This window comes from Callionymus lyra, chromosome 3 (assembly GCF_982586985.1).
Source record: "Callionymus lyra chromosome 3, fCalLyr1.hap1.1, whole genome shotgun sequence".
Lineage (NCBI taxonomy): Eukaryota > Metazoa > Chordata > Actinopteri > Syngnathiformes > Callionymidae > Callionymus > Callionymus lyra.
In genome coordinates this window covers 29270738-29285173 of record NC_141820.1, presented here as the reverse complement: position 1 = coordinate 29285173, position 14436 = coordinate 29270738, and the positions used below count along the sequence as shown (strand labels likewise).

Sequence of the window (14436 nt, the reverse complement as noted above, 5' to 3'; positions counted from 1 at the left end):
TCTCCTCTATAACTCAGCTACACTGATTCAAGTTGTTTATGAAAATATATATTTTTTTGTGAAGACCTGTCCATTTGTCTGCTCTGCCATCCCGTCCATCGTTCTATCTCTCCAAGGCTATCTGAGAATGTGTGCCCGTTTGTTTGTGTGCGTGTGCGTGTGTGTGTGTGTGTGGTTGTGTGTTGGAGTGTGGGGGTGGTGATGATTCAGTAGTCAGATTTCTCACTTCACTAGAAGCAGAAGCACTACGCTGCTGGCCAGTACTGAGATGTTCTTCTAGTCTACCCGTTATCTGAAGCAGCACCAACAACTGACACCATGTCCAGAGTTGCCAGTCAAACCAAACTGCGTCAGGAAAGGATGAAGGAGATCTACTTGAGGGTGAGTAGTTCAGATATACTTCAATCCTCTCGGTGTTTGGTTTGACGTCCCGTGATTGAGAAATCATTTCCTGAATGTGTCCACAGGCCTCTTGTGTCATATGCTAGACTTGAGGCCCTCGACGCCTGTTGGTCACCTGCGAGAAAGTATATTTTTGACGTCAAGGAAAATAGAGCATTAGATTTACCTCAGGAAGGAAAAATAATATTGATGACTAGGAATCTGTAACCATAGAAATTTGAGTAGGCGACTGCAGGAATGTAAGTGACTGATGAGATGTTTGATGTTTTGTATTCACATGATGCACTTCTGCATCTGCACACTTGGATGTCAGGATTTGATCCCAAAAATCACTAGTTTTTTTTTGTTGCATTGATGTGGCTATAAAAATATAATCATCAGTTCATTGATAGCAATGACCCAAGTGGAATCTTTCTGTTACAGAGGTCGACGGTTTTAAAACATTTCTGTCTTTCCTTCAAAAGTCTTTTGAATAGAATTTGAATTAAAAACATATAAAATAACTATGGGATCTGAGAGAGAAGTCAAAAGAGACGACAATTCACAACTTTTTTGAGTACATTCTAAATCAAGTGGCAGGAACTTTTACTCTGAAAGGTTGATGTAGGTCATCGCTGACTATTGACCATCATAAGATACGTCGTCATAGTGACCAGCTTACTCGGCTACAGTTGCCTTAAAGGTTTTTATGGACTCAAACATAGTTTGTTTGTCAACTTGAGACACAGGTGAACCAAAGTCAACACAAGTGAAGAACCCATGTCTGTCTAATGTTACTCACGGTGCAGTGAAGGGCTTCATGTCATCACATCTGCCTCTAACAACGAAGACAGTTCAACACGATAATAGTCTCCAGGAAGTGTTCCAGCTAACCCTGTCGACCGACACGTACAGATCTGCATCTGAAGTTCATCTCCTAGTCTGTTGAAAGGTTGGGAAAATGAACAGGAGGAAGCGTCGAAGGACAGAACCAGGCTCTCCATGATGTCCTCGCCAAAAGAGCAGCCGAGGCAGCAGGAGGGTTGCGTCGCTGATAGAACCCCTAGTTGTCAGAAATGCAGAGAAATAGATCTTTTAAATGTGGACCCCCCATCAGAGAAGTGCAGAATAAAGCGAAGGGGTGAGAGAAGGAAAGCTGTGAAGGGAGGAGCATCACCTCTGAACCCTCCTACCTAAGATAAGAAGTGCTGGGATGCATCAGAGTGCAGCGAGAGAGCTGAGAGGAGTGGAGGAGCCGAAGAGGAGTGGTGCCAACGCCGCGCTGGGAGAACAGTTGCCGGGATCATTGCCATGGTAACCAGCTGGAAGCGTGGAGAATACAGCAGTGAAAGCTATTTTAAAAAAGGGAAAACTCTGTATTAATTATCTCTCCTTTTTTCCTCTTGTTCAATGGCATGTTTTAAGTCTTTTCTTACCTTTGATCGGACTCTTACCTCTGACCACAGACTCTTGGGTCATGTTCATTTTCTCGATAACAAGATTGCAGGTAGTTTAAATGACTTAACTAGTAGCACTGTACAAGTTTGAACATGGACAGTACAACATGCAGGTTAGCATTAGCACCTGAGAAGTAAAGAACTCCAAATACCTTGCAGTACTTAAGGACAAATTTAAGTACCTTTACTACTACACTACCATATTTACTCAAATACATATGACTACAATTATATGACATTTTATTTCACTACAGTTCTCCTTATATGGCATCAATAACCCATGTTTTCCAAGAGGAAACACTGCACAAATATTGCAAGGACCAATTTAACAATTCCATTTTTTTATTATTACATTTTTTTTATTAATCATTGAATTCTGTTTCTTTGTTGGTACATTGTTTTTTTTTATATTATAATATACATATGTATATTTAAGGGTGAAATTATAAAATTAGCTAAAGAAAATTTATTCTTTTTTACGTAGAGTTTGGTAATCTAATTCAAATAATTTAAAAACAGATGTCCTTTTTTCTTTTTTTTAAATGTCTAGCATTTAAATTCAATACACAATATAAGATATAATAGTGTCAGCAGACAATACCAAAAGAGAACTAATTGCTTGAACTTTCAGCCAATCACGTCACATGCAGAAGATCATGTGACGACGTAGTAGCACTGGTGCGTCAATACATCATGGTGGATTCCAACCAATGGTATTGAGTGGTTGTTGCTCTTATACCAACATTTGTATTTATTCCCTGTGTTAAAAAAAAAGCATTAATATTGGTAATACTTATTGAACAATTTTTTGTTCAATAATAAAAAGACACAAATTCAATCTTTCAAAAATAAATGTGTTCAATTATTCTATAAAAACAACATTTTCAGATAAATAATTAAATGCTTTAATTAAGAGTAGCATTTCATTAAAACATTGAGTTTTAACATTTGAAACGTTAAATTTAATCATTAAATATTCTTATGGCAGAGACATACTTCGGATTTCATAGGTCAACTAATGTGTTGATTTAAGTGCTTTTGAACTTGATCTTGGATTTGATTTTTCTCATCAGTATGTGTCTGTTTGTACAGAACTCTCTCTTCATTGAAATATTTACAGAGATCAAATGACCCAATTTTTCGAAGAAGATCTCCAGAGGAATTAATAAACTCAATCTAATCTATTCTAATCTAATCTAATCTAATCTAATCTAATCTCATTTTTTTTTACCATAACCACACCCACTCTGCTGTGATGGTCAAGCATTGAGGTTTGTCACCATGCATCATCACTCCTGGAAGCCTCCACCTCCAAGGAACTTGTTGTATAAACAAAGCGGGCGTGATTACAGCTGGCTGGAGGAGGAGTGAAGGCCATTATTATGTCATTATGGACTGCTCTCGTGACTTCTCATTTGCCGAGATTTCATACGGGAAGAACGGGAAATAATAACTTCAAAACATGGTCATGATGAGAGACTTACTGCATCTTGGAGAAGAAGACTTCATCATTTGAAACATGTGAGTCAGTCAAGAGACTTGGGTTTTCACATTAATGAACTTTAAGAAGAACCTCCTGCCACAACAATTATTTCTTCCTCTCCACAATTAAACTCAAATACAAACTACTTTTAACCCTCCACACCTCTTTAATTGTAAATGCATTAAGTATAAAGCTAAATTGTAAATTGTGTTTATGTTTAGTAGGTAATTTTCTGATGTTTGATGTTGCACATTGTACTAAAACAATTCCCAAATTAGTGGATCCCCTTCACTAATAATGGCATTAATAAAGAACTGATTCAAACCATTCAGCTAAACCAAGAGATGATTATTCACTCCATATCTGTCAAGATGAAATGTCCAAGAGTTCATTCATATTTATTATAATTGATTTTTATCTATAAAAAGTCTAGATTTCTTAAAAAAAACATGTTTCAGTTGATAATAAACATATCCATAGTAGTTTTTGTGTTTTTTCACGGTTGTAGTAGTTATTTGTAACTACACAGGAGCTGGACAAAATGATTTAAATTTAATTAAATAGTATGTATCTGGTGTGAACATGTTGGTAAATATAGTTCAGTTTGTTTTGAAGTTAAACATTTCTTGAAAATCCAAAATTGTTTTGTGTAATTAACAGGTTTGTCAGTTAAGTTTTATTGTGCTACTGTTAACACTTTTGATTTAAGATGTTATACTTTTTTTAAAAACAACTTAAGTACAAAAGCCCAACAGGAAATTAGGTTTGGACTGTACTTCCTCCCCCTCTAGCTAAAACTACAGGGATATTTTGAGACATAAAGATATATTTCTGAATCATTGATATTTGTAAAACATCAAACACACACAAATCAAGGTAAATGTACAAACATGTACAGAGAGTTGAAAAGAAAAGACGCATTCACAGTTAGAAGACAGGGCTCAAGATTCTTGATGTTTCTATTTTTCTATTTAATTCAGAACAAAGAGCGAGAGCTGATGAGAGAACGAGAGATCGAGGCGAGAGAGAAAGAGGCTCGCTACAGTAATGGCCACCTCTTCACATCCCTGACGGTGTCGGGAACAATGCTCTGTTATGCCTGCAATAAGAGCATCACTGCCAAGGAGGCGTTGAGCTGCCTGAGTAAGAAAGTCTTTTGTCTGATGCATGAAGTTCAGTCTTGTATGTCCAGACTTCCTGAGATCATTATTCACCTGAGTGACTATGAAGGTTGTAGAGATTTAATTATTTTTTTTATCTTCATCATTATATCAGACAACATGCTAAATTATTTGTAGTGTTAATGGTTTTCATGTAAGTTGACTTTTATCTTCAGTTCATCCATAAGGTCCTAAAATGTACTTCATTCTTTCTTCTATATCTGATCATTTCCTCCTCTCAGCATGCAGTTCTACCATCCACAACAGATGCCGCGACACTTTGCCAAACTGTGCCAAAGTCAAGCAGAGAGTAAGTAGCACCTGCTCAATGTTGAGTGACATCACAACGTGTTTCCTGTGTCACTGAAGATGTTGATGTTCTCTCCTCAGCAGCAGAAAACTTCTCTGACACGGAGTCAGTCGGCCTTGAATAACGTCACACTGCGCGCCAAAAGTACGACACTCTCATGACTTTTGCCTTCTTTGGATCCCGGCTCAGCCGTCGTCTCCTCCTTTACCTCCACAGCTCTGGGGATGCAGCAGCGTCCCAGTTCAGCCGTCTATCTTTCCGACAATCGCAGGCAGACTCTGCTCGGGTGCCGTCATGCTCGCTCCGGCTTGTCTTTGTCCAAGAGTATATCCACCAACAACATCCTGGGGTGAGTGTGCGCTGCCCTAACACACAAACACACACACTACACCAACACAGAAAAAGAAACATTTACACAAACCCAACAGAGAAAAACACACCTTGACACATAAAAACACAAACACTTCCCCAACACAGAAACATACAGACCGCACCAAAACATGAACATACACACACCACCCCATCACATATACCGAAAGATATACACTACCCCAACACATGAACATACACACCACACTGCCCCAACACAGAAAAAGAAATTCCACGGCAACACAGAAAATGTAGCATATCAACCACCTGAACAGAGAAACAGACCCCAAACCACCACAGAAACCGTCACATACACACCACCCCGAAGCATAAAACAAAACATATAGATCACCCCAACACAGAAACAAAAACATATAGACTACCCCAACACAGAAACAGAAACATATAGACTACCCCAACACAGAAACAGAAACATATAGACCACACCAACACAGAAACCGTCACATACACACCACTCCGACGCAGAAAACAAAACATATAGACCACCCCTACACAGAAACAGAAACATATAGACCACCCCTACACAGAAACAGGAACATGTAGACCACCCCAACACAGAAACATAAACATATAGACCACCCCAACACAGAAACAGAAACATATAGACCACCCCAACACAGAAACAGAAACATACAGACCACCCCAACACGGAAACCGAAACATATAAACCACTACAACACAGAAAAATAAATTCCACCCCAACACAGAAAATGTAACATATCAACCACCTGAACAGAGAAACAGACACCAAACCACCACAGAAACCGTCACATACAGACCACCCCAATACAGAAAAATGTACGCACCACCGCAACAAAGAAACAGACCCTTACACTCACAGACTTCCTTGAATATACTGTGTACTATGAGACCTTGGAATTTGAAAACATGTTTTTTTGATTGACACATGTTTTACCTGCCTATTTCATGGTTGGTTTCCTGTAAGGATGATACATTGGGTTATTCAGAACCTACACAAATCAGCTTTTTTCTGATACTCGTTGCATTTCAGGTCATTCACGGATGACTCTCCTCTAGGACTGAGCAGGATCCTATCCCAGTCCACAGACTCCCTCAGCTTCAGGACCAGAGCCATCTCGATGGAGTCTCTCAACGAAGACGGTTCAATGAGTATTTCTTTCTTTGACATTGAGTCGAGTGAAAATGTTACACTTAAGTACATGTTTGCTAAATGTGCAGCTAAATGTTTCATATAGAAACCAATACAGCATATGGTCATCAATTAAGAAAGGGCGCATTTATAACTCTTTCTACCTGTTTTAAATATTATGTTAAATATTAATCCTTCTCCACTGTTCAAATTTGCTCTGTGGAACCACTTTGATACTTTCAAGTCATCAAATTAAACTCACACGTTACATTTTCTAGGGGACAATTACTATAGGTCAGTGCTGGAAGAGCTGCAACTGGAGGGCGAGGACTTCCAGGCGGACTCATGGAGCATGGCTGTGGACACTCATTACCTGCAGATGCACCGCAAAAATGTCATCAAAAGGCAGGATGTCCTCTACGGTACAAGAGAATAATGGATCTTTCTCTCGGTTCAAAGCTGCTTAAGCAGCAACTGTATTGAAGATGTAATTCTGAGGACTTCTTCCCAGAGCTCATTCAGACAGAGGTGCACCATATGAGAACACTGCGCATCATGGAACGTATCTTCCAGCGAGGGATGCTCGAGGAGCTTCAGCTGGACCCCGTTTCTGTCCAAGTCCTGTTCCCCTGCCTGGAACAGCTGGTCAGCATGCACGCCCACTTCCTGCAACAACTGCTGTCCCGCCGCAGGAGCAGCTTGCATCTGGACTCGGACTGTAACTTCGTCATTCACCGGATCGGAGACTTGCTGCTGGAGCAGGTGATCCACGTGTGTCATGTGTTGTGTCACACAGACAAGCTGACTCCCGTGTTCCACCAGTTCTCAGGTCAGTGCGCCGCCGACATGAAGAAGATCTACGCCGAGTACTGCAGCCGCCACACGAGAGCTGTGAAACTGTACAAGGAGCTTCTGGCCAGAGACAAGAGGTTTCAGAACTTTGTTCGGGTAAAGCGTTTATTTTCTCGCCAGCACGGATAGAGTGACTGTCATCAATCCAACGTTTGTCCCAGCAGCGAGTGACTCGAGAACCTTGGCTCCGTTGTCATGGTTTCCAAGAATGCATCTTGTTGGTGACACAGAGAATCTCAAAGTATCCAAGCCTTATTCAGCGGATACTGGATAATACCTCAGGTGATCATCTCTATCATAACTTTCATAGCTGCCCGTAACTGTAAGTACGAGTTGGATTGAGATTTTATTTCCTAATCTTTGAGGCTCAATTCATCCTAATTATCTCTGTGTTTGTCCTCTTCATCAAACACTCAGCAAGAAAGTTCCTTACATTAAACACTAGCATATTTATAGGTCATGATATTTACTTCTTTGATTTCTGTAAGCCATCCGGGACATAAAATGGCTGAGTTTAACATGCATCATGCTCTTAATAAAAACAACAAAACAAAGCACACAATTTCTTCTACACTGTCATCAACATGAACGTGATCATTTCCTGTCTTGAGACCATCACGTACATGTGCACTATATCTATGAGGAGCTGCATGATTGACCGTACAACGCCTTCTTTTGTAGTCAAACTATGATTTAATACATTAACACTTTGATTTCAGATGATGAAGAAGAAGAACGTTGTCTGACCCAGGTGCTGTCCAGTGTGCGAGAACTTCTCAGTTCTATTGACCAGCAGGTGTGACTCACAGTGGCACGGTTGGACTTCAATGAAAGTCTATTAACTAGAAGTGATTTTTTCAAGATAGAGGTTTTGGAGAAAACGCATCGAATGCAGGAAATCCAGTCCAAACTGGATCAGAGAGCTGAGGTCCGGGTTAGGGATGGGGGTCTGTTCCGGCCGGTAGAACTTCTCCGTCGGGAGCTTGTCTATGAAGGCACCATGTTCTGGAAGACACCGGGTTCCAGACCCAAAGGTGATTCAGTTTTGGATAGTCATCTTTGAACTCTGATTTATTCCCTTAAACAAGCTCTCATGGTTTCATCTGCAGAAGTGCACGTCTTGTTGATGAACGACATTTTGGTGTTTCTGCTGGAGAAGGACCACAGATACCTTTTCCCATGTTTGGTAAGAGAAACTTTTTGTTCTTAAAGTGAAGTCACTTTATTAGTAGTTTGGTATTTGTTGTCATATCTAAACAGATTAATTCATATTCTCTTTAAAAGTTACTCTTCATCCAGAATATCCTCGGGATTTTAAGGTTGTCAAATCTGTGTTTGCGTGTTAAAAAATATTTTTCAATTACAGTATAATGAATAAAGTTATGATTATAGCGTTTTAATTAATTTATTATAGTACAAAGCACATAGTAATAAAGTCATACAGTGGAAAAATTATTTGTCATGTTGAAAAGATGGGTTTAGAATTTTACATTTTTACACATTTAACAATCTTTTAATAAAACTTACACCTGTACTTGGAAATAAACTTTTGTTAAGTGTTGCTGATTGTTGTGATATGTACGTAAACAAGATGTGTATGAACCACTTAAGTTGTGTGTGACATTCAAAACAGCAGTTTAAACAGCAAAGTGTACGAGGCGCGATAAGAGATCGTTTGTCTCCTGCTTTGTATCGGGTTGAGTTAAGAGCGACACAAGCGCTGCCAGGCACAACAAAGGACCAAGAACAGAAACACAAATGGGTTTATTCATTGGTCCTTTTAGCAGTAAAACGTACAATTTTGACTTTTTTTAAATTATCCATAACCTTTGGTTCAATCCTGAGCAGTCATGACTTATATAGAACTCTCTGGTCTAGCTATTGTTTAACAAAACATGCCACTAACTAAACACAGAGTGTTTTAATATTTCTGAGATACTTTTTTATAGTTATCAGGAAGATACAATCAAAAACTGACTCAACAAAAGCCTTTGTCTTGTTTTGCCAACAAACACATCCTGTATTTGGCACAAATGAGAATTTGCATGATTGCAGTTACTCTTTGTTGACACGCGGAGCCGCAAGAAACAACATTTTAAATAACATTTGTCTGCTGTTGCTTTGTTGTGAGAATAATTAACTGCGAAACAATCATAAAGAAGAAGAATATTATTTCATTCTATATTCTTATATTCTCGTATAATTTTTACACAGCTGATTTGTGTTCTGGACATTTTTCAATACTTGTGGTTACCATAGACATCTGCCAGAATGATGTAACGTGGCACACATGCTATTTTTTCTCTTTGAAGGAAACATACTAATGTATGATGTCTTTATTATTTGATTGATATGTTCTATAGTGCAGCTTAACAGGTTTTAAGTTGTTTTTAGGACATATCCAAATCAGAAACTTTCCTTTTTTTTGTGGTGGCAGTACAGACACACAAAACAAGCAAAATAAAAACACAACCAAACAACAAGGCATTCATTCTGTGGCGCCCAATATCTTAACTTAACTTACCTTATTAAGATGCAGGGTAAAAGCGGTTTATAAAATGTTCTTAAAATATCTCAAATCAAATCATTTGGGGTCTTTAAGCAGCATCACGTAACATTTAGACTTTAAAATCTTCTTTTAGGATTGTTTTTCTTTTGTAAAGTTTTGACTCTTGCTGTAGAAATCTTTTATATTGTCAATGCTTTTCACTTCTCTGCCTGAAAGAGCCTGAGAGACCTGTTACATCATGACTCTAACTTTAGGAAAGATAAATTGTTTTCATAGTTTTTTATTCATGTATGGAGATCCTGTTTATGTGGGTTATGCTACGGCTAATACAAAGCACAATCAAAATAATAATAATAATAATAGTTTACCTGCACCTGCCGTCGCTAAGTGTAGAGAGAAGAGCCTGCTTTAAACAGGCCTGGAGCTGCTGTGCATGACAGAAATTTGATTTTTTTTTATTCAGGGAAAACCTCCAGTTCTGTCGCTGCAGAACCTTATCGTGAGAGATATTGCCAATCAGGAGCGCGGCCTGTACCTTATAAGCAACTCTTCACCACCTGAGATGTACGAGTTTCACGCTGTCTCCAAGGAGGACAAGAAGGTCTGGATCCGCCACATCCAGCACGGTGTCAGCAAGTATGCACTGATCCACACCGATGACATTGAGAACCGGTGATGGTGTGACACTCATTTTGGTTTCAGGTGTCCATCACGAGAGGAGTTCCCCTTCATAGAGAGTGAGCATAAAGCCTACCTGAGGAGACTGAAAGGTCAGATGTTCATGTTTTCATCTCCATTATGTTGAGTAAGAAAATTAAACACATTTCTGCTGCATCCGTCAGTCGACATCCAGCAGAAGGATCGGGAGGTCTTGGACCTCCTACAGACCAGGGTGATGCTGTTCTGTGAGCTGGCCCGGATGACAAACGGTCAAGAAGATCTCCAACCACCTGTAACCCGTTTCCTGTTCAGAGCCGACACCCCTCAAGCCCCCCAGGCAGAAAAACTCTTGCTCAATGCAACGGCTGAAGGTGACAATAGGAACATTTGAGATTATCTTATTTTATTTAAGGTTTAACTGTTTGTTTAACTGTCTTTCCATAGTGGACAGACTGAGTGAGTTGCTTCTGGGATCAAGCACACAGGAAGTCTGTTACAACCATGTCGATTCATTTAAAACAAGTGGGTATTTTGAGAGAGACTGAGAAACACAAGTGAATATCTGCTTAGAATGCTTGGAAGAAGACGTCCAATTAAATCCTAAACAGTAATGTCAATTGCATGTTATGTTAGTCTACTATCAAAACATGAACTGCATTTTCTCCTTATTCGCCTCCACACACACGCAGTTACATTGTTCTTACGCTGGGGGAGCTAAAAACAAGTTGATTTATCAACCGGTGCAGTGATTGAATATCTTTGTAAATATAAAGGAGCTTATGTCTGCAGAAAAAAAGAACATACTAAAAGTATTTAGAAAACGTTTTCTTCTTGCCATTGATTTCTATGTAAAATGGATTTAAAAACATTAAAATATCTGTGTTCTCTGACAGGAAGTGCCGATTTATTGCTCAATGGAGCTTCTGACTCTCTACAGGATGAGGTGAGTTAACAGGTATAATGACTGTAGGCTACATGAGGGAAAAAAGCCATAAAACATAAAAAAAACATTTAAATAATTTAAATTAAAAATAACAGATGCTGCTAGACTACATGTCAATTCATTGATGTGTATGTTTTTCACTGTATGTTATTGACTTCACAATAAGTGAAAGTGTTACATCAACTCTTCTTTATTGTTTATTGTAGTTAGGAGTATTTTGTGAGCTCACCTGATGAAGTTTCATAATGTCTATTACATTGTGACCCTGGTCTGGAAAAGCGCATTACAAATATAAATGACAAAATTACCTACTTATTGTTACATGCCTGATAAAGCATTCCACAAAATACCTTTGTTACATTTTTCACTTTTACTCTTATACACAAGTATGAGGCCAACTTTTATTATGTTAGTTAATTTTTACTTGTTAAAGATATATGGAAGTACATCAGTGTCATCAGAATATCAAAAGGTTGAATTTGTTTTTATTGAATAAATGAATTAAATCGTTAACCATAACCACATCAACTCACTAATGCAACCTTTCAATATTCGATTTACTGAATTAAAATGTACCACAAAAAACATTAAGAAAAATGCGAAAAGATGAATTCAATCTAATATTCTGGTGTCACTGCTCTACTTCCATACAGATCTAGCCAGACTCAAAGCAGGTGTTATAAATGTGTTCAACAGGGGGCAGTGTTGTGCCTTGATACGCTGTAAACGCGTCACACAGTGTCTAACCACCAGTTCACATTCAAACTGTACAGGGGTTGTTATATTTTAGTGTGTCTTGCATCATTGAACGAGCTTTATTGCACCAATAGGGGGTGAACCTAAAAACATTGTGCAACTGTATGACGAGTGTGTTTGTCTACAGGTGTGTCAGAGGCTGATGAATCTAGACATGCAGCTGCACGCTCTACAGGTGAGTCTTCCAGTCAACACTCGTGATGGCGCAATGTTGCATCAATCCCATGAAAGACGGTCACACACTTGAATGTCTGCAGGGCAACCCTCCTGTAAAGAAATGTAACAAGAAATGTATTTCCCTTTAACTTATAACACTGTAGTTGGACTGTTCAGGCACAAGGGGGTGCCATAGATCACAATTTAGAACACATGTATTGGTGTTTTAAGCTCAAGCTAAATGTTTTCTGGCAGGCTGCTGTCATCAAACAGGACTCCATCCTGGAGCTGGTCCCGGCTGCATCTGGCGGCTGCTCCCTCAGCAGAGAGAACAGCTGCTGGGAGGCCAGTGTGGGCGCAACGGTCGGAGAGCTCACGCTCCTGCAGAGGCAGCACAGCCTGCTTCAAGACGAGCTGCTGCGACTGCGAGATGCTGAGACTCGCTTCAAGGACAGCGAGAGAGCACGATCCAAGCTGGAGCTTCAGGTCCAGCAACTGAAGGTCGGCGGGGAATTGTGTGCCTAGGAACGACCAGGATCAGATTGATTAGAACTTGTTCTAATTCTTCCCGGCAGACGGGGAGCACCAATCACGGGTCGTCCGCGGACCACCAGTGCCTGAGCCCCCAGTGTGGGAGTGATGCGGAGGTGGACGTGATCTCAGAAGAAGATGAAGTGACGACATCTGACAGAACCAGTGGTAGGATCAAGCGAGAACAAAATGACCACAAGTTCCCACTTCTCTACACACATTTCCTGTTTTTCTCTCAACTCAATAGAGGAAGAGAGGATAGATTTTATTGTTTTAACTCAGTAGCTTTAAATACAGTCCAGACAACATCAATTGACATTGTTTCTATAAATATTTTCTTCTATTTTCAGATTATCAAGCGAAGGTGTGAGCAGACCTGAAGAATCAAGAGCATGCAGTGGGTTGTTGTGGACGTCTGACTATTTATCTTTGCTGCTTCGCTTCGCTCTTCACTTGTCTTCCCAGTGCATGAAAGTACAACTTCAACATGTTTATGAAATATTGTTGTACAAAGCACACGGGCAAACATTCCAAAAAGCACATTTTTGAATCATATAACGAACTTTGCATGAAGACTGCACAAATGTTGAGTGTCTTGAGTGTTTTATTTTGTGAATGGAAATCTATTTACTAAAGTGCTGCTCTACGATGTGCACGTATAGGATTTAAACACTTTTCTAGTTAGGTATATGGTTTTGCACAAATAACTCAGGCCAAAGTTGAACATTTTACTTGATTGACCAGGAATGACTGACAAATGAATGAATAAATTAAACTTTATTTATTTAGAACTTTCATACCGTTATGCGAATGAAGGTGTTTTACATGATATGAACGAGAATTACAGTTATCCAATCATATATGAGTGTATATTTAGATATTTGTATATTTATACAAACACTCCTGTAGGAATAAAATTCTCGTGCTCACCTTTTGTTGCAGTACAACTACGAAATATAAATGTTACCACAGTGGATAGAATCTTTTAGCTGCTGAGTCTGACAGTTAAAACTCAAACAGCAGTCAAAGTGTACAATAGCTCATTATCCGATTATAAATATTATAGCCAAAGAAGTTATGAATCATGAAAGATATTCAGGTCTAAAAGATACAGATCACCAATAAGAAATAATCTATTTCTTATTGCATTACAACATTTTTATTTGAATAATTTTAAAGTAGTTTTAATAACAGACAATCTTAACTTTCTAACCATTTTTTAAAGTTTTTTATCATTAGATAAAATTGACACTGAATGTACATTTGACGTGACTTTATATCCAAGATGATTGTAGAACAACTTCACCGTACACAGGGACTCAAAACGAATTGTTGGTTTAAAAGCAGCCAATGGTCAGGGAAATGAATCAAATGCGTTGTATACCAACTAACTGTCAGTAAAAAATGATATCTATAATATTATTACAAACATTCGTGGTTTCATTCAATGTTGATGGTATTTTGTCAAGAGTATACTTTCAATTGGTTTGATGTCTACAACAAAGTGCAGATGATCTATGTTGAATAGTTTGCATGATGTGTATCAGACACTTGGCTTTAAAGAAACTCAGCAATACACTGGAGCTCGACCCCTTAATGAGACTTTATTCTGACTTCATGTTGATGGTGTGATTGTCGTCGTATGAACTGTGTAACAATAAGATCAAGTGTGACATACATTATTATATACTATATATGCTCTCAAAATAAAATGCACAATAAAAGAAATGTTGGAAA

The 14436-nt window shown here is 38.8% G+C and overlaps 1 protein-coding gene across 1 annotated transcript; it reads left to right on the top strand.

The window, feature by feature from the left end:
* The first annotated feature begins 144 nt into the window (after positions 1 to 144).
* arhgef2a (Rho/Rac guanine nucleotide exchange factor 2a) lies at positions 145 to 14436 on the top strand. Its single transcript, XM_087787442.1, has 22 exons — positions 145 to 381; positions 4302 to 4464; positions 4724 to 4791; positions 4872 to 4935; positions 5008 to 5140; positions 6194 to 6303; positions 6571 to 6714; positions 6804 to 7054; positions 7115 to 7240; positions 7309 to 7426; positions 7864 to 7940; positions 8007 to 8178; positions 8254 to 8330; positions 10117 to 10289; positions 10356 to 10423; positions 10496 to 10684; positions 10758 to 10835; positions 11207 to 11256; positions 12140 to 12187; positions 12424 to 12669; positions 12744 to 12867; positions 13050 to 14436. Exons 1-22 carry the CDS (start codon positions 319 to 321, stop codon positions 13067 to 13069), a joined length of 2562 nt encoding a protein of 853 aa, XP_087643568.1. The 5' UTR covers positions 145 to 318; the 3' UTR covers positions 13070 to 14436.

What these genes read in the sequence shown, in the direction of transcription:
- arhgef2a (XM_087787442.1), top strand. Translation starts at nt 319, where the DNA reads ATGTCCAGAGTTGCCAGTCAAACCAAACTGCGTCAGGAAAGGATGAAG. An exon ending in GTGCCAAAGTCAAGCAGAGA is followed by an intron (nt 4,792 to 4,871) that starts GTAAGTAGCACC and finishes TTCTCTCCTCAG; the next exon opens with CAGCAGAAAACTTCTCTGAC. An exon ending in TCCACCAACAACATCCTGGG is followed by an intron (nt 5,141 to 6,193) that starts GTGAGTGTGCGC and finishes GTTGCATTTCAG; the next exon opens with GTCATTCACGGATGACTCTC.